This window comes from Fringilla coelebs (genome assembly GCF_963513975.1).
Source record: "Fringilla coelebs genome assembly, chromosome: 1".
Taxonomy (NCBI): domain Eukaryota; kingdom Metazoa; phylum Chordata; class Aves; order Passeriformes; family Fringillidae; genus Fringilla; species Fringilla coelebs.
Genome location: NC_140028.1, coordinates 137,015,524 through 137,042,043, shown reverse-complemented (window position 1 = coordinate 137,042,043; position 26,520 = coordinate 137,015,524). Strand labels below are relative to the sequence as shown.

Sequence of the window (26,520 nt, the reverse complement as noted above, 5' to 3'; positions counted from 1 at the left end):
GGAAAGCACTGGGAATTGGTTTTGAAGTTACATAAGTGGTCTGACAAAAGCTTTACTCAATAAATAGCCCCTTTCAAGAAGGATGAGCTTGCAGTGCTTCTAGTATCAGAAAGCAAAGCATTCAAGAGGGCAAGAAGTTCAGCAGCACCAGAAAAAAACATTTGAAAAGAAAAACAGAAATGGAAAATATAGCTGGTTGCCATGTGGAATAGTATTACTTTGAAGACTGACACATTTTTACCTTGCACTTGTAAGCTAGAAGCTTTAGATTTAATCTTAGATTTTCCATTTTGAATTCCATACTGTCTGTTAAAAAAAAAAAAAAAGAAAGAAAGAAAGAAAGAAAGAAAAAAGAAAACAACAACAAAAAAATCCCCACAAGCCAACAAACCAAACCCTTCCCCTAAAATAAAATTTAGTGCTATAGGAACTCAGGGTCCTCATAACTCCTCCACAGATATTACAGTATTCTTCCTAATATTTGTGTGCTCTCATCCCTTCCCTCATGTCATCACTAACCAAGCTCTTACCTACTAAATTATAGCACACTTAAAAGAAATCACTATAAATATGTGTTTTACATTAACCAAGCTCTTTACACATTGCCTGAGCAAGGGCTTCACTGCAGGATCTGCTCACGGTTTTATACCACCCTCAACAAGCAAAAAATCGCAGAGCTTTTAACCAGCCACAGCTGGTTCCCCAGGGCCCAGTTTTGCCCCCAGTCCACCCTCGGTACCACAGGTGCCTGTGATACAGCCCTTGGAGCAGCCACTCCGGCTTTCAGCGCTGCAGAATCACGGAATCGTTTCGGCTGCGAGAGACCTCTAAGACCGTCAAGCGGCAGCTTGAGCGGCAGCCAAACGCGCTCCCAGCCCGATCAGCAGTGATCATGATCCCCAGCGTGGCCGCCACTGAGCCCGGCGCACGAACACCTCCTCCGTGCCGGGGCCCGCTCCGCTGCCGCTGCCGGTACCGGGGACCCTCCGGGCCCCTCCGGGCCTCACCCGGCCCCTCCCGGCCTCTCCGGGCCCCTCCAGGCCGCCGCCTCCTGCCGGGAGCGGAGCGGGGAACGGGAACGCGGCCTGCGCGCGCCCCCTGCCGCCCGCTGCCGGCACTGCAGCGCAGCCGCCTGCCCCGCGGGAGCGCCGGGAACGAGCCCGGACTGAGCCCGGATTGCCGCGGGAATCCGCCGGGAATGAGCCCGGGCTGAGCCCGGGTTGAGCCCGGATTGCCGCGGGAATCCGCCGGGAATGAGCCCGGGTTGCCACGGGAACGCGGCCGGATTGCCTCAGGAAGGCGAGCGCGGATTCAGGGGATGTTGTCGGAAAGAGCCTTCCACTTCTTTGAGTGGTCTAACTCACTGTTAGAGAACGCTTGTACAGGATAATTATAAACGGTATTTTCATGTCCAGAGAAGGGTGGCGAGGGTGGGGAAGGAGCACAAATCTGATGAGGAACAGTTTATGGAGCTGGGGGGGTTCAGCCTGGAGAAAAGGAGGCCCGGGGGGGACCCGATTTATCGCCCTCTACAGCTGCCTGAAAGGAGGGTGAGCCTGCGGATCGGCCCCTTCTCCTGGGTAATGAGCAACAGGACAAGAGGAAACGGCCCTCAACCTCAGGGGACGTTTAGATTGAATATAAGGAAAAATGTCTTCACTGAAAGCGTGGTCGGGAGCTGGAGCAGGATACCCGTGGAAATGATGGAATCACCATTCCTGGAGGTGTACAAAAGCATAGAGATGTGGCACCTGGGGACACTGTTAGTGGTGAGCATGGCAGTGCTGGGTTCATGGTTGAACTCAATGATCTTAGGGGTCCTTTGCCACCTTAGTGATTATGTTCTGTAAGACTGGACCACCCACAGACTCTTGGTGATAGATATAGATATAAAGACCTGATTTGAAACCTGTCCATTTCCAGTCCTAGCACCACCAGAAACAATATTGAAAGTCATTATTCAGAATTTAGCTTTCTGATATTCATGTCTTTGTCTTGACTTTCAAGAATTCATTGTAAAAACTAGAAAATTATTCTGTTCCAAAAATTGACGTTCACACGTATTCTTTACAAATAAAGAAACTCAGGCCCTTAAGAAAAAAGCAAAACAAAAAATTGTATCCTCATGTATAGGTGATAAATGCGTTAATAATATCTACTTGAAATTTACAACAAATGGTTGTTTAATGAACTATAACCTGTGTCATACAGATGTTGAAACATTAACTCGCAAGTCCAAAAATTAGTATCAGATTTGGAAACTTCTACTGCACCCTTAATGAGAACATATTCAAAGTGCCTGAAGGAAATACAAAGATTTAAAACACTGTCCACCTCATGCTCTTTCTTTCCATGTCTTCTGACTGCTTTCATTTTCAGAATAAATATGAACTCTCTCTATATATATATGTGTGTCTTTCTGGAATCTCCAGTTAAGGAAACTCCTTTTGCCACTCCTTTTCCTGTGCCAGAAACAGAGACAATAGAACCTACCCCATCCTGTTCCATACCCTTTCCACCTTCTCCTCACAAATGCTCCTGCAGCTAATATGGACACCCAGAAAGCATTTGATAGCCTTGCAGATTTGACCAGACACTTGAAAAGAGCAAGAGGAAAAAGGGGGAAGAAGGTAACAGTGTTCAGGAAGGGCACCAGTGAGGACTCTGGAAATGGAATGATTGTCCTCCGCAGCAAGGAAGAAAAGGGAAGCCTTAGCCTTTCATGGCTCTTTTTTGGCATGCATTTTGGAACACAATTTAGAATAAACTAATGCCCAAAAGGAAGGCCCCACCTGTGGTATCTCCAGTGCTATAGTCTGGCAGACATTTAGAAACACACCTGCGAGGAAGCAGGTCCTGCAAGCAATCAAGCTGACTGCATTGTAAGAGGCACTGCTGTTTCCTTTCTCTGTGAGCACATGAGAATGGGAATCAAAACATCCTCCTAAGATCTCAAAGCAGGAAATGACGTGAAGCCTGGTTGGATAAATAATTTTACTTTAATGCATACTTCTGATTACTTATGTAATCCCTCTCAGCTCTGCCTCCTGATTTTGAATTCACAAATGTGATAGTGGCAATGTTTGAGGTGCCACAGTCACAAATCTGTGCAATTGAGTAACAAGTGGGACCTTTACCAGATGAGTTAGGAAGGCAGGGTGATGGAGATGTCTGAAGCAGAGAACCATTCCTATTTTCAGAATTTCAGATCTTTTTGTGGCACTGATAATTCCTTTTCAGCTGCCTGACAATTGCCATTTTACAATGAAAAAGCACCTTAGGCCTTCCAGCTTGTAAATTTGGTGACTAATTTAGTCCCAAGAAGTCACTATACAATTTAGCTAACTGGAGAATGGTAGGAAAATTGCAAAATGAAAATCCTTTTGACTTTGAGAGAAAGCATGAATCATAAGGGAGAGACAGGAATTATGAGAAGAGAACCTGAAGGAGATTGGATATAGAAGAAAAAGGACATGAAGGTAATCTGAGAAGGAACTACCATCTAATGCCACCTTCCACAAAGAGAGGTTTTAAAATGAAAATAAATTCATTATGCTCAACTAGGACTCTCCGCTAAATGAGTCCTACCAAACAACAACCAGTTTCTTTTCTAAGAAGACTAGGAAGCTTTTTCTCAAACAGCTAAAAGAAAGCCCAGAAAATTTGCCATTAATGATTTCTTAACATTTAATCACTTTAAGATAATATGTAGTCATTATTTAATTCAGCCTCCTGTTCATTCCTCTTGGAACAGGGACAGTTTTGTTTTGTTTTGAGAGCCTTAATATAACTGCTGAGGTGACTTTAGCCTCAAGCAAGTCAGGTCATTTGAGCTTAATTCAAAATTTAGCAAAGAGCAAAGGAGTCAGAATGATACATGAAGGTAAATGGGAATGGATAATTCTCTGCTTCTAGGTCCTGGGACTTTGCTAAATTATAGAACACTTAAAATGCGGCATATGTTTTTCTCTAAGTATTATAACTCTGCTGTTGAAGATATCAGCCAAAGAAACTTCCATATTAACCATAACAACAAGTTAGGTATATTTTCCTGGGGGTTAAAGTTTTCCTATCTTCCCTGTCCCTTCATTGTATATTACTGCTAATTACTCTTATCAGAACATAGGCTTGAAAGGGATAACCCCCCTCAGAGATTAATAGACAACTTATTTGCTTGCTTCTTTTCCATCACCCACACCTCCCAATGGCTTGCATTTCTGTGTGCATGCCGAATGGAAATCTGTAAGGGTAGAATTTGTAGGTATAAATCACATCTCTGTTCACATGATGTTCCAACACAGGAATATCTCCTGGTGTAAATGCCTGTGTAGGCATATGAAGAGAACAGTGATTTTTAAATCTGGCCTGAGAAGCTGGCCCTTCAACTTTCTCTCTCATTCCTTTGGAGACCAGCAATGGAAAACTGCTCTTAGTAGATTAGTAAATATTAGTTGCTGCATGTCTCCAGAATTTTTGCTGTCTTTAGACTAAGAGTTGGAATGTCTTTTTTCATGTAAAAGGATGAGCAGCCAATGGGCTGAGAAATAACAGCTCTCTATGAACAGGAGCAGGTAGCAGAGAGAGCAGAATACCTTACTTGATGTGTCTTTATAGGCACTTTGTAAGCATCACCAACTGATGCTTACAAAGCATAATCAAGTAAAAGTAATACTTTTATAATTATTTTCTGATGCATTGTAATGGCAAGAAGCCAGGCATTGCCATGACTGGTGCCCAAACTGTGAATTGTCCCCGATTCAAGGAAAAACTCCTGTAGATTTGGGTCAAGTCCTGTGATGGGATTTGTGCCTGAAGTTAAACTAGACATTCTATTTCCATTTCATTTTCCATATTTCTATTAATCACAGGCCATGGCTGTTTATGAACTCTGTCATCCAACCATGCTACTGTGGCTTAGACCTTGAAGTGTTTTGCTGCTTGTGACTCCTGAGGAGAAATGTATTGCAAAGTCCTCATATGATCAGCTCACAGGAGCATTTCCTTGTCACATACACTGGTACTGAACTGACTACATCTGGTTTAATTTGCACTTCCAGCAACCCTGGTACAAAGCTACATGAGGACAAAAATAAGACTCTTGACTTAATTTAAGGAGATTTATTTTTTAAAGTAACTTTAATTAAGTCAAGATAGGAAATTCTTACTCCTAAGCGAATGTTCATGCATAAACTTGCACTGAAGTATGTGCAGCTGTGGAAGAAAAACAGATCCAGTTACTCTTGGAAAATAACTCAAGACAGTGTCAGGAGCCCACTTCTTGCACCTTTGCTAACAATCTCCATGAGCCTTGCTTTCCTAGTGGAGGAGCATACTGGGGGGCACTGTGGCATGGAATGGGAACAGACACTTGAATACAGTGAAGCTGAGCTGTGTCTGTGGCTGCTGTTCTCAGCCTCGCCCCTGCACCCAGCTGAACCTCTCTGGGGGCACCAGCTCTGTGGGGATTTTACCTCACAGTGTGGCTCCCAGGGTGCTGATTTGCCCTGCCTCAGCTGTCACCTAGAGCTCATGCAAGTTCATGCACTGAATCAGCTGGAATGCCTTTGGGAAACAATTCTTGAGAGACCCTGTCCTGCCAGTAGACTGGATTATCTGAGAAATATCTCCTTAGTTGGCAGCAAAGTGCATTTATTTCATCGGCTTAGTGCAATCAGGATCTGTCAGCTTTGAGGGATCTGCTCTGCAAATAAATGACTTAGGCACCAGGAACTGGGTGGGGAAAAGCCAGAAGTCATTGTCCCAAAACATTTGCTCTTCTTACAGTAAATCTCACAAGGAATTGAGTGTTGCTGTCAGGGAGAGGCAGGTGTGTGTGTATTTCTAACGCTGTTCTTGCCGCATGACTACGCCCAAGTATGCAAAGCAGCTCAGCAGCATGCTAAAAGAAGGATAAACTGAAAGCTTTGCAAGGATATATCTCCCTTTTCTCTTGCCCTTTGGCATGTAGAAGCACAGGCAGACACTCAGTGAGGCTGAATGAAGGATTACATGTTTTTGCCAGTACAAACATACATCTCTAAGTCGTTTCTGGCTTAGAGCCCAAGTCATTTTGGCATGACTGAAAACATTACTTACAAATTTACCGCTGTGTTTGGAAAGCCGAGAGTCGTAGCTTTTGAGAGGTATTGGCACAGTGCTTAATAACAGCAGAGCCCTTAACAATATGGCAGGATTAGGACTGACAATAACAAGAAGCCAGAATACTCAATCCACAGGCTTATGTGAGGAAAATTTTAAGTAGCAACTGGTTAAAACGGTTGCTTACAGAGTCATTTTAAAGCCTGAAGGATGAGAGAAAAATGGATGTTTCCTCCCTGTGCTGGACCCAGCAGCCTCAAGCAGACACCAGCATGTTCATTCCTTGATGAGCTGATGTGGAAAGTTCTCTGATTTCAGTTTAACTTGGCAGTGATTTAGGTCCTTTCCTTCAAAGCAGAAGAATCAAAGCCATTAATTGGACATCCAAGGTCATGATGCACTCCTCTTTCTATCTGAAACAAGACTACTGTCCTCACCAAAGCAAATTCCAAGTATTTCTATGACCATCATAAAGTAGGATGTTTAGAAGTTTTCCATGCATGTCTTCTGTTTTGCTTTGTGAACTGACTGTAGGGAGAAGAACCAGTGGTTTCTCTTTTTGTCTTATGTGTTGCCAAAGGGAGTGTTTTGCTCTGCTTTTCAGAAAATGAGTAAATTCTAAAAAATTCACCTTGTCATTGGGTAAAAGAAGACAGGTCCTCTCCCACTTTTTTGTTTTTTGTCTGCTTTACAGTTAAAAAATATTGATTTCTGTTGCTTTTGCTAATTGTGCAGTAAGTGTATTTGCTACTTCTTTGAAATATCAGGATGAACATCTGGCTTTGGTGCTCATTAGTCAGCCAAGCTGGGAAGCTCTGAATATTTTGCCAAAACATTAACCCAGCTCTGAATTTAGAACTTATATCAAGAAAATCACTAGGGGAATGTGTAAGCATGTGTAGACTGTGTAACAGCCAAGTCAATTCTTACATGATAATTTTTACTGTATTAATTTTATCAATGTGGTTCACAGACAGCTGCTTCCAGTTCATAGGAGTATATTTGTATCAATGAGTGGCTTTAAAAATATGCAACCCAAATAGTTTCATAATGAATGTACATCCGTGAAATAATTTTGGGAAATAGAAACGTATTTTGGAACTGAGTCATGAGCAAATGATAAATATGAAACAAACCAAATTGCCTCGAAGTTTTAAGACACCGAAAAAAGATCTTCAGACCTTCAAAAGAGCCGCATAAAGAAAGAACAAAAATACTCCATTAGAACAGACAGAAATACAGCAAAAAGGGAAGTACCAAGAAGCAGTGCAATGCATCAGGAAAGGCTTTCTTCACACTAAGTGTAACAAAGCACTGAAGCAGGTTACTTAAGGGTGCTGTGGAATTTTCATTGCTGGAATATTGCAAGGATCAAGCTAAACAATTGTTTGCCAAGAAAGGTTTTGGGAGACTAGATCCTGCCTTTGATTATCTCTTAGCATGTTTTGAGTTTGATCAATATGGTGGACAGAAATAAAAATCCCTAAACAAATCTCTCCCAGCTTCCTACACACTGTCCAGAGCTAACTGCTTCCCCTTAGAGGTTTCATAGTTGTAAGCCTCTGTCAGGTTTCAATATTGGTTTTGCTTTCCTGGTTTTGATGTTTCCAACCCAAGCCAGCATTTCAGTATTCACTTTCCATCTGACTGCTGCAGTCATGACTGCTACCACAAACTTGAGCCAGCAGATAAAATCCTGCCAAGGCTTCAGCAACAAATAAACATGGCAATTGAAAACAGCAAATGAGCCTTATGGAAAGAAAAAAGGGGAAAAGAGAAACCAAGCAGGCTGCTGGGTGCTGAAATTTTTCAGAAACTGTTTCCTGGAGCTGGCATTTCATCATCCTCCTGTCCAGCTGACAGGCTCCCAGGCCAGCTCTGGGGCAAGGGGGAGGTGCAGAAATGTCAGGCCATGGCAGGAGCCAAGCAAGGAACGTGGCAGGGACAGCTCACCCAGCATGGCCTGGCCCCTGTGGGAAATGAACTTGCATGACTCCTGCAGCCCATTGCTCAGCTCCCAGGGAGAAAGGAGGAACGCCTGAGGAGAGCTGGGTAACACGGTGAGATTGAGGGCACTCATGGGGCCAGAACTGAAGACTTTGAGGGTTCAAAGTCTTTAAGCCACTGCAGCAGTGCAGGGATCTCCTGTGGTCAGTGGAAGCAAGGCACTGCACCCTGGAGGGGGGGCACGATGGGCAGAGGGCTTCCTGCTGCACTTGGCCCTGCCCAGCTGCACAGTGCAGGGTGTCAGCCTTGGGAAGTGCTCACAGGCAGGAGGCACCATTGCTGAGAAATGGCTCTGGGACTGGGAGCTCCCCACTGAAAAGCTTGCTGGAGAAGCTTGCTGCCTTTAGAATACGAGCACAGCTCCATGCCATGACCAACGGAGCTGTGTCCCTCAAGTTTCACAGGGCAGACCCCATCACACCAAGCTACCCTTTGCCTAATACATCCTAGTTTGCTTCTTCTCAGCCACTGTTCATATTGTCAAGTCTAGCCAGGCCGTAAGTTTCTGGTACATACTGGTGCCCAAACTGTAAATTCTCCCTGATCACAGGAAAAACTGTGGATTTGGGTCAAGTCCTGTGATGGGATTTGTGCCTGAAGTTAAACTAGCCATTCTATTTCTAATTCATTTTCTGTATTTCTATTAATCACAGGCCATGGCAAGCTGTTTATGGATTCTGCACCTGTACACTCTATGTACAGGAGTAGGTAGCAGAGAGAGCAGAATACCTTACTTGATGTGTCTTTACAGGCCCTTTGTAAGCATCACCAATATGACTTTTAAATTTATTTTATGATAAACTGTAATGGCAAGAAGCCAGGCATTGCCATGAGTTTCTTGTGATCAAATGGGTACTGGGGAACCAGCACTGGGACACTGAGACAAGTGATTCAGGAAAAGAACAAATAATGTACAGATGGGCTGCCAGTCTGGATGACATGCCAGATCAAACAGGTTTGTGATATCCAGTGTTAATGCCTGAGGAGGAGTAATCCTTATTTTTTGCAGAGTGTCTATTACATATCACATAACCTTAAGGATGTGTTTACTCACTTTTTTTTCCTCCTATTTCTGTGCTATTGCCTGCCTAAAACCAACACAGCCTCATTTTTTTAATGCATTGCTCAGTGACCTCCTCTGTAGAAGCAGTAACCCTAGCCAGTAAGAAATCCTCTTCTATTTGTTTAAATTCAGGGGGTTTTCCCATAGTTTCTAGTAGTGGAGTCAAGCTATGGAACACACCTCGGACATCTAAAAGATGAACACAGAGATTTCTTCTGCTGAGTGCTAAAACCAAAAGCACAAAAAAACTTGACATTTCTATGGGCAGGTAACTTGGCAAGTCTGGAGAGAGCAATTGATTTCTTGCATTCAGTTGCTCAGCTGTGTTTTCTATTGCCAGTTTGAGATAGTTGTTTTGGTAGTGTTACTACACAATCCCCCATTCCTCCATTCTTTTCACATTAGACCCTCTCTGTGTTGCCCAGCTCCAAATCCTTCTCTACCAGAAAATTGACTCTTTTGGCCTCATGTGACTCCAAGATACTGGCTTTCCTGAGACACATACTATCCTGAGCAAGGCACAGTTCTCTTATAGCTGCAACCCCTGAAGCCACTAGTTGTCACTCTGTACATGAAACTCTCACATTGCAGCTGCAGGGCTTGGAGTGTCAGTTGTGCCTAAGGAGTATAACTTAGACATATTTATATGGTTGATTTATTTATACTCAGATCAGCATCTGTCTTCCACTGCACTTTGTCCTAAACTAGAAGTTTGACTCACAGGGAATTGATAGGAGTCCTTGTTTTAAGAGGAAAGCACAGCTCTATTCCGATTGTGCATCTCCTTCAGATAGTCTCTGAACCATACTGGCTTTGCTTTCCTAAATCTGCTTGTTTGGGATTACCAGAAACAGTGTTCTGCATGATGAAATCCATGGTCTCTTCCATATTTTGTCTGCCAGACTTCAGTCTGTCATAACAAATTGGGGGAGTACATTCTAGGAAATACACAATTGATACACACTGCAAATGATGTGATTGGGAGATTAGTGGCCTCAAAGACCTTCTAGAGTACAGCTCTTCAAATCCACTTCATGTTTTTTCTAGGTTAAGATTTCTTTTTTCGGTGAGTGATAAACTTTACATTAAGGGTTCCAGCCTTTGCAAAAACTACCCATGAAAATTATACAAGAACAGGTCAGATCTATCTTCCAGAGTCACATGCTGTTGTCAAAATTGTCAAAATTAACACTGCAGATGTAAAAAAAGCAGCCTGTCTGCTCTGTGAGGTGTCAGCTAGTCTTATCTCTGCTAAGGGTTTGAGTTGTTTCTCTACAATTTCTCTATTAACTGGTGTATTTGATAACCAGTTCTGAACAGATTAAATCCCTTTTATGCTCACACTGGGACCACACAGATGAAGAGCCATGTGAACACTTTATTGCATTTTTAGAGTGGGAAACCTGAACAGCAGCAAATATCTGCTATCTTTCGTCTGAATACCATATAACCAGGGACTGTTTTCACTAAAATCCAGGATCAAGAATTGTTCCAGGCTTAAATTCTGACTACATTGTCCATCCACATCACTGGCAGGTAGTAATCCTGGAGGACTTCAGGCTCAGCAATCCTGGAGGGACTCCAATTTCTCCTGAATGAGGTGCATTTATATTCTTATTCCAGTTGTTTTTAAGACAGTCTTCTGAGCTCAGAATTGGCTTAGCCTGTTCTGATAGATATTGTCCACAGACAGGGTGAACAGGATATATCTTCTCAGGAGAGTCAGTGTGAGTTTTAGGTCTATCTAAAGGCCTCTTCAACTCAAAATATTCTTCTATTCATTTCCTGGAAAGTCCTTAAAAGTTCCCCTCCACTTTGGACAAATGAGATGTAAAAAGATATAGACATTTTTTCATTAAATGTGATTAAATGTGATTTTCATTAAATGTGATATTTCAATTAAATGTGATTAGTAAACACACCCAAAACAAGCATAAGCATTTCGTCTGTAGAGAACAAATACTCTACAATTAATCTAGTGTACCATTCTTGCTCTGTTGCATTTCTCTTTGGAATCCCAGGGATGTTAACAGGGACAATCCCAGGGATGCTCTCTAGGACAATGTTATTTGAGTATAATTTGGTGAGTAGCTGTGGAAATACCTTTCTTAGATATCATTTGTGGAGAAAGTTTAACACTAAATTTATATTACACCATAGGATTTAATACTACTAGCACGTGCTGTAGGAAAAGATTAATTTTAAATGTTGATTCCTGCTTAATCAAAGGCACTTACAAGTTCTTCTGTGTAATAAAAAGTACTGTCCTCACTGTAGATTTACCTAGAATTATTTGGCCTGACCTGAAGAGACGAACAGAAGAGGATCCCTGTTCAAAGCTGCAGATAAAACTGTCATCTCTTCATGAATTTCAGGTGGCATATAAATTGACAGGTAATGACAGTGTGGAATATAGCAAACTATATCCTGTATTTGACTTCAATACAAAGCATTTGCTGTTACATTCACAAGAGGAGATGCCTTCTTACAAGTATGAAAATTATTTACTATAGTAAGATTTAAAACGGAATACAATGCTCTGGTTTTTAATCATAATATATTTTAAACTATACTGGAACTTGTAGAATTGGATCCCTATTATTAATTTTTAAAAATTAAATTTTTTCATGTGTGAGCTCTTCTTTCAAAAGTGTGAGGTAGGTCTCACAGGAAGAAAATAAGAGCACATGTTTGGATTAGGAAAATTTAAATTAGGAGAGTGAATGAAGGACAAAACCAATAAAATAAGAAGAAATTACACTTGAGCTTATGCATTTTAAACTCTTCTACTACTCTAGTTTATTCAGTTTTCATTAAATGGTTAATAAATTTTAAAATCCAGTTGATTTACTGTATGCTTTGCACATGGTACATTTTTATTATTTTTGAAAACATAAGGAAAAAATCAAGCTTCCTTTTTGATAAGAAACCTTGATATTCATGACATTTAATGGACTTGCAAAAAAATGCTGGTATTTATAAACATTGCATTAAACAAATTACTTGATAAGTGATTTGTTTCCATAACATTAAAAAAAGAAGAAAAATATATGAAGAAAACAATAATGCCACAATAATCTTATTCTGCTTTACATGTATATTCATAATGTAGAGGGGCAAACATTAACAAGCCAACAATTGATTGAAATTAACACAGCTAGAAGAATTATGGCAGAAGAACCTGGTGTGGGTTTTTCTGAGTCAGTGCAGACAAGTACATCCAGCATCACCAGATGTTCTGCAATTACACATTCTGACATGCTACAAAGGGACTGAGTATTCCCAAAGTTACAATTCCTGATTGGGAAGATTCCTATAGCCAGCTCTCACTTTCTGCACTTTCAATCACAGCATTCTTCTTTTCAACTGTTCCATTTGCATCGCTTGTTTCTTCTAACACCGCCACTAAACTTGACAGAGTTGTGTGAGGATCGAGCAGTTTCACAATGGGTATGTCCACCTTCCGCTCCCGAAAGACGCGGTTCTGAATTGTCATGGCTAACATAGAGTCTAGGCCCAAAGACGAAAGTGGCGTATTCATGGTTAGTTCATCTGCGTTCACTCCCATGAGATCACTCACCAGTGAGGTGATGTAATCCTCAGATTTGAGACAGGCCGTCTCTGGGACTTCAGTTTCCTTGGATGTTTCAACCTTGTTCTTGAAATCTTCTGACATAAGTGATATGAAGCGACTTTTGAGAGAAATAATCTGACTAAAAACATGATGAAACAAAGTTTGAAAGTTCAATTTGACGACAGCTTGCTGCGGGTTGTTTATAAGTAAGGTCTTCCTGAGATAGTCGTGAATTTCATGCACTTGCAGAATGTCTATGCCCTTGGATCCCAGAATGCTCTGAATGTGGTTTTGGTTGAGCAGAATGCCAAGGTTCAAAGCACCCCAGTTAATGGCCTGGCCTGAGAGCCCACAGTTCCTCCTGTAGAGGCAGAAGACATCCTGGAAAGAGTTGGCAGCTGCATAGTTTGTCTGGGTGGCATTGCCCAGAAAGGAAGTAACAGAGGAGTAGCACACAAAGTAGTCAAGCTCCTGGTCTCTGGTAGCCCAGTGAAGATTTAGGGTCCCTGCTACTTTTGGGCTCAGCACTTTGTGGAAGTCAGCCAGCTTCAGCACTTCAAGGTGGCCGTCGTGTAAAGCAACAGCACTTTGGAACACCCCTTTGATCGGGCTCCCCACAAAGGTGTTGGCAATGGACTGGAAAGCTTTCTCAACATCACTGCTCAAAGCCACATCACACTGCACAGACACTACTTTGCTCCCTTTGTACTGCTGCTGCAAAGCCCTTAACTCTTCTTGCTTCTCACTGCTGGGAATTCTCCTGGACAGAATTGCAATACACCCTCCCCCATTCTCAGCTATGAATTTCACCGTTTCAAAGCCAAGTCCAGTGAGCCCCCCAGCTACTACATAAACCGCATTCTGCTTGAACAGCTGCTTCTGGGGCTCATACAGCGGGATATCTGAAAGCACACTGATGTCCTTCTGCCTTCCCAGGACAGCAAGGGGGACAGAAGTGCAGGTGAAATAGGACATCACAGAATGTAGCCCTTCAAAGTTCTCCCTCTGCTGAAAAACAGAACCTGAAAGATTTCTAAACCGTTTCATATCCATGGAACTGATCCAGGCATGTACGGTCTTCTGCACTTCCTTTAGAGGTGCTTTCCGGAAAAGGCTGGCAACAGCAAGGATATGAAAGCTGATGTTTTCATGATCAATTTCACTGACATTCTGGATACATTCTGACTGTTGACTGCCACACAAGATCACCACATCTTTAAGAAAGGACATGTGGCCCAGATCCTCCTGAGACAGTCTGTTCACTGGAGGAAGAATAACAAGGGCACTACACAAGTTGATATACTGGACCATATTAGGAGTAGGCTTTGCAAGGACTGTTGTCCAACCCATCTCTTCTGCTGCTCCAGAAAGAACGTGGCACAAAACTGAGGATGGCTCTGTAGTAATAATGCCCAATGTTCTACCATGTTTTCCTTTGGGTAACCTCTGAGTGAAGATTTCCCATGCAATGATGAAATATGACACGCAAGGGACATTCTGGAGGAATGGGAATTTCCTTGCATGGAAACAAACTGTTCCTGGAATCTGAACTCTGGATGATGCAGCAGTGGGATAACATGAAACCACATGATCTCCCACTTTCACTTTTTTCACATCACTGCCTGTTGCAGTGACTGTGCCACTGAAATCAAGAGCTAGAAGCCTGTGTTTGTCTCCTGCCTGGGAGTTCCAATACAGTGTATTACCAAACTTGCAGCTAGAAACACTAATGGGAAAATAATCTTCTGAGTGCAAACAAATTTTATCCACTTGAATTTCAACACTCTGTCTGTCAAGCTGAGTAGCAGCACCCGTGGATAATTCCCCAGACAAGTCTTTTGCTGTGTATGGATCTGAAGTGTACAAAGTGAATGATTGTGATTTCTGGAGTGGTCTTACGGGTTGGATGTAATCCGCCTCTACAAAAGGTGTGCGTCTGATTTCGGACACAAAAATTCTTCCCTGGCTGATGCAGACCTCTGGATAGTCCCCACCTTTGTACTTGACAAGAACATCTGCTAACACTGAGATGTCCAGGGAAGTGGAGGAGCTGAGGTCAATCAACTGAAATGTGATTTCTGGAACTTCAACAATACAGGTTCTGGTCATGCCATACAACGCAAACCCACAGTTAACGTGGTCCACATATCTCTCCGTTGTTCTGTAGGTGATCACTCTGACGGAACAGCGAGACGTCTTCTCTCTTAGTGCCACCACTACCTGGCGATAGGCTTCGCAGCACTTTGCCAACTGATCGACTGCTTTCCTTGGGGAATCTTCATTTAACTTTTGAATTCCCCACAGGAAGAGAATTTCATCATAATCCTTAACCTCTGCTCTCATTTTATTCTGTCTATCGCCTTCCACAAGGCATTCCCAGCCTTCATACATAATATATCTCGAAGCAGGATGCAAGTATTTTTTGAGCTGCTCGGCTATCCCAAATTTGTCTGCAAACACAAGGACTCTGGGCTTAAACCCCAGATGTCCAATTGTCTGTGAAAGAGAGACTTCCTTCCATTTGTTTTCAAAAAGAAACTCATTGTCTCTGGAAGATGATTCCTTCATGAAAGTGATGGCAACGCGCTTGAGCTCAGCCAACACAGAGCCGTGTTTGTCCAAAAAACATCCACAGACCTCAAGGCAGCTCCCAGTGGATTTGCTCAGTCTCATGTAGATCATCATTTCCTCCTGCAGCGGGTGGAGCACCACCAGGCTGCCTATCCCTGAAGGAAAGCCTGCTCTGGAGTGGAGTGTCCTTGAGGTCAGGACAGCGGTCATCTGCAGAAAACAGTCGAGCAGCACTGGGTGGATACAGTAGCTGTACATGTCTCTGGTGGTCTCCTCATTCACCTTTATGCTTGTTATAGCTTCCTTTAGCTCCTGGCAATAATGCACATCACTGAGCTGCCTGAATATGGAGCCGTACTGAAAGCCAACCTGAGACAGTGCTTCATAAAGCTCCTCTCTGCTAATCACTGACCTGCATCTTCGATAGATGGCTTGGGAGGAGATGCTGCTTTCTTCCACCACACCTTCAAGCCCCATTGCCACTTGGCCAGCAGCATAAACTGCGTTGGAGGAAGAGAGAACCTCAAAGGTTGTCACAGCTTTTTGCGGACTCAGCTTGATATTCAGCACTTGGGAATTCTGTGTAAGAACACACGGTGCAGAAAAACTGATACTCAGCTGGCAAGTGCTCAGAGGCACTTTAGGTTCTGAGCTGCTCATCACAGAGGCCAGACCAAGCTCCACATAGAAAGCACCAGGGACTAAGGCCACCCCATTGTTCTTGTGCTCATATAAGTACGGTGTCGTTTCCTGGGACACCAGGCAGCCAAACTCCAAGTTGTCACTGTTCATGCCATAAATCAAAGGATGACTGGCACTGACACCTCTTTGGTTTGCTTGTTGATGGACATCCAGGCAGCTCATGAGTTTTTGGCGATCAAATTGATATCGTGGAATGGCCACAGGAACACTTTGATACCTGTTATAAAAGTGCTGCCAGTTGGGATTAAATCCCAGTTCAAACAGATTTCCTACCAGCGTGAAGAGCGTCTGATATTCTGCATCTGTTTGCAAAGAGGAGAACACCTTTGTGCCTTTCCCTAGCGTTTCTTTTATGCTTCGCTGCAGTGCTCGGTGAGGACCTATTTCCACAAACACCACGTTTTCCCTGCCTCTGGCTGCAGTTTGGATGGCTCGTGTGAAAGCAACAGGCTCACGAGTATGCTGCGCCCAGAATTTGCCCCGAGCAAAGTCATTTTCAGATGCAGCCACCCCAGTCAGTGTTGAAATCACTTCCATTTCCCCCTTCTGCTTTTCTAAAGGCTCTATCTGCTTCTCCAGTTCGCCGAGTATCATATCCATGCTGGGGCTGTGGTACGCAGCTGGAACATTTAAAACATGAAGAAAGATGTTCCTCTGTCTGAAAGCTTCAGCTAACTCTCTCTGGACAGCTTCCACAGCCTCTACACTCCCAGACAAGGTGCAGGAAATGGGGCTGTTGAAAGCGGCAATGCACACCTTTCCTGAGTAGGGATGCAGGCGTTCAGCAATCTCTTCAACGGGGATGTTTCCAACCACCAGCATTCTGCCGCTGGGAGTCTTTGCCTGCAGCCTGCTCCGGTGATAAATCACTTTGACCGCATCTGCCAGGGACAGGTAGCCAGCAATGTGTGCAGCAGCAACTTCCCCCACCGAGTGCCCAACAGCAGCCACTGGCTTAATGCCCCAGTGCTTCAGGAGAGAAGCCACAGCAACCTGCAGGGCAAACAGCAAGGGCTGAGAAAGCTCTGGATTCAACAAGTCCTTTGGGCTATGATTTCTTGCTGGCAGCAGGCTGATGGCAGCGTGCTGCTGAAAAAGGTCTTCTATTTCCTTACACTTGTCTCTGAACACCGGCTCTGAGCTCAGCAGTGCCTCACTGAACTCCTTCAGCGTTACGCCGTTGCCGCAGAACACAAACACCAGCTGTGGCTCTGCTTTGGACATGGCAGGTTCCGTGCTCACTGCCAGCTTCAGCTCTTGCTGCAGGTGTTGGAGGGAATTTGTGACAAATGCTTTTCGGTACCTGTAGCTGGTGTGGCTTCTTCTGCAGGCAGAGGTATAGGCCAGGCTTGGCAGAGTTACGGAGTTCCTTGTGCTCAGCTGCTCAGCTGTGTCGGCCATTGTCATCTGAAGGGACTTAGGGGATGCTGCTGACAGCAGAACTAATTCCAGGGGCTTCTTAAAGGCAGGAAGAGGCTCTGGCTGCTTTGCCTGCCTGACCACAACATGAGCATTGGTTCCTCCAAATCCAAAGCAGTTGATGCCAGCTACTCTTCCATACTCACTGGATTCTTCCCAGGGCTCTACAGCTGTGGCAACAGCAAGGTTTAATTTCTCTGTATCGATGCTGCTCATCTCCTTTGAGTAATGCAAGGATGGAACAATCTTTCCATGATGCATCATCAGGAGCACTTTGATTAACCCAGCTGCTCCAGCTGCTGATTCCGTGTGTCCAATATTTCCTTTCACTGAACCGATTTTCAGAATGGAAACTCGGGAAGATCTGTTTTTGCTAATGACACTACCCAGGCTCTCAGCTTCTATAGGATCTCCAGCAGCAGTTCCTGTGCCATGGGCTTCAATGTACTGCACAACTGAGGGATCAACACGACTTTCATAAATGCTGCGCAGTAACTTCTCTTGCTCTATTTGAGACGGTCTCGTGATTGGAGTTGTGGACCTGCCGTTCTGATTGACTGCACTGATGTTTATCACACCCCAGATTTTGCTGTAGTCTTCCTTTGCCTGTTCCATGAAAAGTGTAGTTTTCTTTAATAATACTAGTAGTCTATGGTTAAAGATATTACCATGAACCTTACAAGCCTGGTGCAGCCCACATACTATCCGTTCCTTATCTTCCATGTAGGGGGTGAGGTAATGGCATCACATAGTCTGAGAGCGACCAAGAAAGATTTCAGGTTTGGAACATTTGCTAAGGGAATCTGAGGCACAAGTCATTTTCTCCTCCATACTTCCTGTTCAAAGCAGCAATACTGAACAAAAAATATTGAAACAGCAATAGTTGAAAGCATCCATATAGAAAGAAACAGATGGACTGAGTCTACTAAGACATGTCTCTGCAGATGGTGTCACCACCAAGACTTTGGGGTTTTTGGCAATGGTATGGCCTTTGCAGAGCCGGGCATGCTGGCATTAAATGGGGCTTACCTCTCTGAGTAATGAAGGAGAGTCCTTGCATGGGAACTAGCAAGACTCCTTGGAGAGCTTTAAACTAGTTATGACGGGGGAGGGCAGAAATATCAGGCTTGTCCCTAACAAACTGGGTAATAGTATGAACAAATTAGAGGGTACTTCTGAGGCCCCTCTGAAGGTGACTCTGAGATGTACCAGCCACACTGGAGCACACCAGCAGTCTTACAGAGACAAGCAAGGGGCTCCTGAGATAATAGAAGACAACAGGGAAATGTGAGACAAACACCTTAGTACCAAAAGAAGGCTTACAAGGGATTACGTTGATCAAGCACTTACAGTCAAAGACACAACCACTAGACAGGGCTATGGGACATCCCTTCACACCCCCACCGGAATGTTGTCACCATAAAATACTTCTGTTAAGTGCTATACCCCAAGGCACACTATATGGTGAGCAAACAGGAGGAACTAGAAATCTCCATGCAGCCACTGAGCTTCGATCTCATTGCAATTATGGACATAGCTCCCGTGACCGCAATGTTTCATGAAGGCCCACAGGCTGTTCAGGACACAGACCAGGAGGGTGCAGTGCTGAAGTTGCCCCTGATGTGAAGCAACACTTGGTGTGCCGAGCTCTGCCCTGGTGAGGATAAAAGGGCGGCTAGTGAGGGTGACACCATTGTGGGCGTTCGCTACGGGCCGCCCGGTCAGGAGGAGGGAGGGGATGAGGCCTTCTGCAGGCGGCTGGGAGCAGCCCCACAGCCCCAGGCCTGGTTCTTGGGGGGCTCTCACTGCCCTGACATCTTCTGGAGAAGCAAAACAGCAAAGCACAGGCAGTGCAGGAGGCTCCTGGAAAGCACTGATGACAGCTGCCTGTCCCAGGCAGTGAGGGATCCCACAGGGAATGCCGGGCTGCCCGACCTTAGACTAACAAACAGGGAAGGCCTTGTTGGACACGCAGCGCTTGGGGCAGCCTGGGCTGCAGCGACCACGAGACTGTAGAGCTCAGTATTGAAGGAAGAGGTAGCAGGACAGAGAGCAAGATTTCAAACAGGGACTCCAGGAGAGCTAACTTTAGCATCTTTAGGGATCTTCTTGGAAGAATTCCATAGGAGAAGACCCTGAAGGGAAGAGGGGTCCAAGAGAGTTGGTCGACACTCAAGGCTCACTTCCTACAGTGCGCCCCAATAGGAGAGAAAGCAGGTAAAGGGGGCAACAAACCTCTGTGGATGAATAAAGAAGTCCTATCATTACTCAAATATAAGCCAGAAATATACAGGAGATGGAAGCAAGATCAGGCCATTCAGAGTGAATGTAGAGAGGTTGTCAGAGTAAGCAGAAATGAGGCTAGAAAGGCCAAGGCACATCTGGAATTAAATCTGGCCAAAGATTTTCAGGATAACAAAAAGGGCTTTTTCAAATCCATCACAATAAAAGGAAAATTAAGGATTCATTTTAATGCTAAAGGACTCCTGGGCCCATTAGTAAATGGAGGGGGGAGCCTGGTAACAGGGGACACAGAGAAGGCAGCGTTATTGAATGCCTTCTTTGCACTTGTCTTTACTGACAAGACCAGCCCTCAGGGATTTCTGACCAAGAAGACTAGGTTAAAGGAATGCTGAGAGGAAGACCTTCCCTTGCCCTGGTAGAATTGGGTCAGAGAAGCTCTAAATAAACTTGACATCCACAATCCAGGGGCTCTGACAGGATGCATCCATGAGGTCTGAGAGAGCAGGAGAACAACATAGCAAGGCTGCTCACAACCATCTTTGAAAGGTTGTGGTGACCATGAGACATGCCTGAGATCTGGAAGAACCAATCTTCAAAATTTGCAAGAAGGACCCCAATCTTCAAAAATGGCAAGAAGAAGGATCAAGGAACTACCAATCAGTTACCCTCTCCTCAATCCCTGGAAAAATGATGGACCACCTCATTCTGGAGACCATCTCTGTCCACAAGGAAGATAAGGTGATCAGGAGTGGTCATGGATTCCTTGGAGGTAAATCATGGATTCCTTGGAGGTAAATCATGTTTGACCAACCTGATTGAGTTCTATGATGAACCCACTGCCTGGATGAATGAGGGGAGAGCAGTGGATATTGTCTACTTCAACTTTATCAAGGCTTTTGTCTCTCACAGTATCCTCAGGGAGTGTGGACTGCATGAGTGGACAGAGAGGTGGATTGAGAACTGGCTGAATGGCAGGTCCCAGAGGGTGATAATCAGTGACACAGGGTCTAGTTGGAGACTTGTCACTAGTGGTATCCCCTGGGCCAATATTGTTTAGTTTATTCATCAAGGCTTGGATGAAGGGGCAGAGCCTCCTCAGCAAGTTCACTGTCAACAAAAAGCTGGCAGGAGTGGCTGATACCCCAGAGGGCTGTGCAGCCCTTCAGAGGGGCCTTGACAGGTTGAAGAGATGGACAGAGAAAAGCTGCCTGAAATTCAACAAGGGCAAGTGCAGGGTCCTGTGCCAGAGGAGGAATAAGCCCCTGCACCAGGACAGGCTGGGGGTCAACCTGCTGGAAAGCAGCTCTGTGGAGAAGGACCTGGAGGTCCCGGAGGACAACAAGTTTTCCATGAGCCAGCAGTGTGTTCTGGGCTCCAAGAAGGCTGATGGGATCCTCAGCTGTATTAGGAAAAGCATTGCCAACAGGTTGAGGAAGGTGATGCTGCCTCTCTACTCAGCCCTGGTGAGGCCACACCAGGAGTGCTGTGTCAGTTCTGGGCTCCTCAGTACAAGAAAGACATGGAGCTAATGGAGTGGGTCCAAAGGAGAGCTATGACGATGAAGGAGCTGGAGCACTTATCTTATGAGGAAAAGCTGAGGGAGCTGGGTCTGCTCAGCCTTGAGAAGAGATGACTGAGAAGGGGCCTGATCAGTGTCTGTCAGTATCTTAAGGGAGGGTGCCAAGAAGATGGAACCAGGCCCTTGGTAGGGCCGAGCAACAGGACAAGAGGCAATGGGCTGAAACTGATGCACAGGAAGTTCCATCTGAATATAAGGAAGAAATCCTTCTCTGTTCAGGTGACCAAGCACGAGACCAGGTTGCTCAGAGAGGGATTGGATTCTCCCTCACTGGAGACAGAATGTGTCAAGAATCATCAGGACACAACCCTGTACAACTCGATCTAAGACAACCTGACTTGAGCAAGGAGTTTGGAACAGAAAATTCTGTGGCCCCTTCCAACCTGACTGATTCTGTGGTAATCTCATGCTTTCTCTGTAAAGAAGACAAGAAAATACCACAATACAGCTAAGAATAACCAGAATATGATGGTAACTTTTAAATGTGAGATCCTTTCCCTGTGTAAGGGAAAGTTGATATTCTAAAGAAATGCTTCATTAATCTTAAACTTGAATTGGAAAAACTTCTCTGCAATAGTCATTATTAGAGCTGAAGACACAAAATCCAGGCAAGCAACCAGTCTTAGTTCAGGCTGCTTCACAAGCAATCTTACCTTTTTCAGTGGTTTGAGGAAAACAACACCACAGCCTTCTCCCCTTCCATAGCCATCTGCTTTTTTGGAGAAGGGTTTGCTTATGCCCTCCGGAGAGATCATTTTGGCTTTACTGAGAGATACAAAGGTGCGGGGATCGATGATGCAGTTCACCCCACCACAGATTGCTGCCTCACAGTCTCCTGGAGTCAAACAGAAACATATTCATGTTGAGATGGCCCTGGTGATAGACAGAAACAGTAGGAATTCTGATTTCTTTGTCCAGCACCTCTTCAGTCCCATTACCTGATTTAATGGCTCGCAAGGCATAGTGCAGAGCAAAAAGAAAAGATGAACACGCAGTGTCGACAGTCAGAGATGGTCCAGTCAGATTAAATGTGAAAGAAACCCTGTTGGCAGCAATGCTCATTGCTGCTCCAGTACCATCATAATGATTTATTTCACTCACAGCTCTGCTGGTTATGATTTCATAGTCTCGATTCATGAGACCTGGAAAACATCAGATACATGTCAAGTGAACCCAAGCCAACAGCAGGCATGTACAGCTCAAAACCTGGTGCTGTGGTTTGCTTTTCAGGGTTAAAATGAAACTATATGGCATCAGGGCTCCTGTCATGAAGCTTTGCTCCAACACAAGTCAAAGGGAGAAGTCACAGCAATTTCTCCTGGACTCAGCATACACAAACATCCCTAACACTGGAAATTCCTACCTGCCCAAGAAATGACAGGAAATTCCCACCTGCCCAGGAAATGACCTTTCTGATGGCTCAGCTCACTGTATGATGCAGCTAAATTCTCTGTAATTCTGCTTAGACATATGTCTCTCACTTTGAGACTGAGATATACTTTTGAGACTCAGGTTGTTTTAGTTTAGCTATGACAATATTTATCAACAAGTTACAAAGAGGGTAGTTCAGACATAAATGTACAAGACATTAGCTTCACTTCCTCAGATGTACCAAGTGAAAGGTCACAGCACAAACTACATCCAATACTTTGTATTTATCTTTTTTTTCACACTTGCAACCAATAAGAAATATTAAAGAAGGGCCTGTGAAAGCAGTTGTGTCCTCTTTCTGGGAACACTATGCTTGATATATGGTGGATCCCCAAGTCCACGAGCACACATGGGCCCAAGGTCCGTCCAGGGAGAATCAAGACCACTCAAGAACCAAGACCTCCAAAAAGGTCTGAAAGAAGGAAATGGACATCATAACTAATTTTCATAGAAAGAAGGCAACCCGTCTTCAGGGCAGGGAAACATCTATTAAAAGGTACCTCCAACATCTATTAAAAGGTACCTCCAAGACCCTGGAGTCTCATTGGCCAGACCAACGCTGGAAGAAGGACTGGTGCTCTCTTTTTCTCTCTTTTTCTCTCTTTCATTCTCTCTTTTTCTCTTTCTCTCTCCCTTTCTTTAACTCATCTCCTCCTTTTTCTCTTTCCTTCTACCCTACACCTTTATCCCCAACCCACTGCCATGCGCTGATGTAGCAGGTCAGGTACTAACATTCCAATTTCCATGCCAAGTGTGTAATTTACTAAGAAAACTTTTCCAACAGATCGAGCAATTATGCATTTTGGGTGTTCCCTTCCCCTAAGAAGGGTTAGGTTGCAGTTTCCTGCTTCCCTTCAGTGCCTAAACACAGGAAGAAGAGCACCAAAAACAGATACAGGAATTGTACCATGAACTTCTAGACTAGCCTGGTAATTCCTATCAAAATAACCACTTGTGCCATAGCACAGTAGCCTTAGCCCTCCAGTCTAGATCCTGCTAGATCCAGTGCTAGATAACATATTGAAAGGTTATGAAGGACTGCTCCGATCTTTGTGAGGTTCAAACACACTTTCTTTGCCATGAAATTTTCATCTTACCAATAAAAACACCCGTTTTGGAGCCACTGATAGATTCCACAGGAACTCCTGCGTCCTCCAGGGCTTTGTATGTGCACTCTATCAGTAATTTCTGTTGTGGATCCATGCGTTCTGCTTCCATATCATTAATGCCAAAAAGGTGGTTGTCAAATGAATTAAATCTGAAATACACCGATCAGAATAAACGATGACATATGTATATAAGATCCATTTACTTCCAGACTCACAGTAAACATCTTCTGCAACTTCATGAAAAGCTGAGCAGTAACTGGTGTTTAGGTCACAGTTCCCATTTATGAAATTCAGAAGAAAATGTTTATAAGCCAAAGATTTTTATGTCCATCCACAAAATATGTGATTTTATCAATGCTTCTGTATTTCAGAGTTAAGAGTCCACTCCTACCCATTTTCATTCTCATGGTTATTGCACTACTACCAATTGGATTCCTCAAACTATGAAATGTGCAGAATGAGACTCCCTCTGCAGTAATGTGGTCATAGCTTCAACAAGTTATAAACAAAATGAGAAACTCTCCTCACTGCAAAGAATCTCCCACAAAACCTTGTTTTCTACATTACTTTAGGCCAATACAGACCAATGCTCTAAATTTAAAACCAAAATATAGAGGATCAGCTCAGGTGTTGTCAAGAAATACCAACGCTGCTCTAAAAATGCATTCAAAATGCTTTGTGTGTGTGCCTGTGTATGCTTGTCGCTAAAAGCATCTCCAAAATAGGCCCATGCTTACAAAAGACAGAGTCCAACTTTATTCTTGTATCCAAAGATCAGATTTATATGGCCTCCTCTCATTTCTTGATTTCAGAGCAGGATTCAATATCTAACCTGGGACTAAGCACTAAAGTAATTCTGGGTCCTATGGTTCAACCCTGCCAAGTGAAATTTTCAGGAGACAACAAGATTTCTTCTGTGCATGTCAGCTTCTCCTTTGGATGAAGTTCTACAGACTGAGGATTTTAGGTGAATGTGGAATTCAAATAAAAGACACTTTGACCTTACTGTCATTTGCTATTCTTCACACTAGCACAGGCCCTGAACAGCTGTACCCATAGTTTAAGTACTACAAAAGTTGGTGGTGCAGCAGGGTAACAGACTCACTCATCGAGAAGAGCAGCTCGTGTTGTACATATTTTTCCTGGCTTGTTACCATCTGCATCGTACCACTCCTTGGTATTAAATCTCTCAGCGGGGATTTCTACAGTGCAGTTTCTGCCTTCCTCCAGGACTTTCCAGAAGTTGTCAATTCCATCTCCTGTTGTACAAAGTTTTAAAAGAGATTAAATTATGTGCTCCCCCTCCCCACACAGACCCAGAAATGCACAATCAGCAACAAGCACCTCCCACCTGTGAATCTGGGCTGCTTAAGCAGACTTGCCACAGAAAGAAGTGATCATTCTTTGGTGAGAGGAAAATGAAAAAGCATGACTGACCCTCTCACTGCTTGTCTAAAAGCAAAGGAACGCCACCAAATCCTTAACCACCTTCTCTCTCTGTATGCTTACCATCTCAGTGCATCTACTCCACCTACTGTAATAAAGCAAGAAGCTTTCTTTTTGCAAAACCCAACCTGCTCATTTATCAGCATTGCTGATAAGAATGACCAGCCCTTCATCTGCCCTGTTCCTATAGATCCAGAGTCTTGTAACAATGCACAAACACCCAGCCAGTGAACAAACAGAAAGTTCAAATCATCCCAGACCCATCCTGCTCTCTCTTGTATGAGTTTCATGTGCAGCTCAATGCTCTGCCCACAGCACTGCAGCTTCTTTTGTCTGTCTCTTTGTCTGTCTGTCTGTCTGTCTGTCTGCAAAGAAATTCAAGCCAAGTAGTTTCCACTTTAGCACCACCTTTCCAAAAGATCCCACAAGCAGCAAAGCAACAAATTCAACTAAGGTACAAACCAACAACTGTTGGTTTCCTCCATTTCAACATTAATAAAAGACTCTGCCTTTCAATGCTCACTCACAGCCTGCTTGGCTTTCACCCCAAAGTTACCTCCAGGAAAGTTGCATCCTATTCCAACAATAGCAACTTCATCTGCATTCTCGATCTCCATCTCCTGGGCTGCACAAGACAGAAGCACTGTCAGTCCAGTCCAACAATTATGCATTTACCATTGAATAAATATTAGGTTAAAACGTAAACTTCCTGCAAACACACAGACTTGTCCAAAGCTTAGTTAATCTGGAATGATCTACTGTTGGTTGTGATGACAAATGACATTGCCCACAAGTGACCAGAGCTCTGTACTACAGTCTTCCTCTTGTCTCTACTTCCAGAGGGAATTCCCCACTTAATTCCCCAAACTCTCTCATGCACAGACACTTCCTTTTTACTGTTTAACCTCTGATAACAAAAGGTAAATCTTTTCAATAAATTAGAAGACAAAGACAAGAATTCTCTTTGGGATCAAATACCCCAGGATAGAATTGACTGATGATTTTTTTTCCTTGATTCTGAGAAAGAACTTGTCAGATGAGAATCAATTCAATTGAACTAATTAGAACTCACTAGGACACCCCACTCTAAGCCCTGCACTCCTCCTGGACTTCCTTCCACCCACAAAGAGGAGGAGACTCCTCTAGAAAGGTTTTGTGGGGGATTCTTGGCAGTGGGCAGAGTTTCCATCCCAGGGATAGCACAGCAGGTCCCAAAGAGCCTTTCTCAGTCTCTGACTGACAGTAGTGAAGCAGAGATGAGGCTGTTTCACAGCCC

General features: G+C 44.0%; 1 protein-coding gene across 1 annotated transcript in view; it reads right to left on the bottom strand.

The window, feature by feature from the left end:
- Positions 1 to 12,482: 12,482 nt before the first annotated feature.
- LOC311156712 (mycolipanoate synthase-like) overlaps positions 12,483 to 26,520 on the bottom strand; it is a gene marked incomplete at both ends in the record, with an annotated part of 26,855 nt that continues 12,817 nt past the window's right edge. The window contains 6 exons of the mRNA XM_084210902.1: positions 12,483 to 18,041; positions 21,912 to 22,093; positions 22,197 to 22,400; positions 23,787 to 23,947; positions 24,904 to 25,057; positions 25,801 to 25,869. Coding sequence (XP_084067028.1) covers positions 12,483 to 18,041; positions 21,912 to 22,093; positions 22,197 to 22,400; positions 23,787 to 23,947; positions 24,904 to 25,057; positions 25,801 to 25,869 — 6,329 coding nt within the window. The remainder of the gene's footprint in view (positions 18,042 to 21,911; positions 22,094 to 22,196; positions 22,401 to 23,786; positions 23,948 to 24,903; positions 25,058 to 25,800; positions 25,870 to 26,520) is intronic.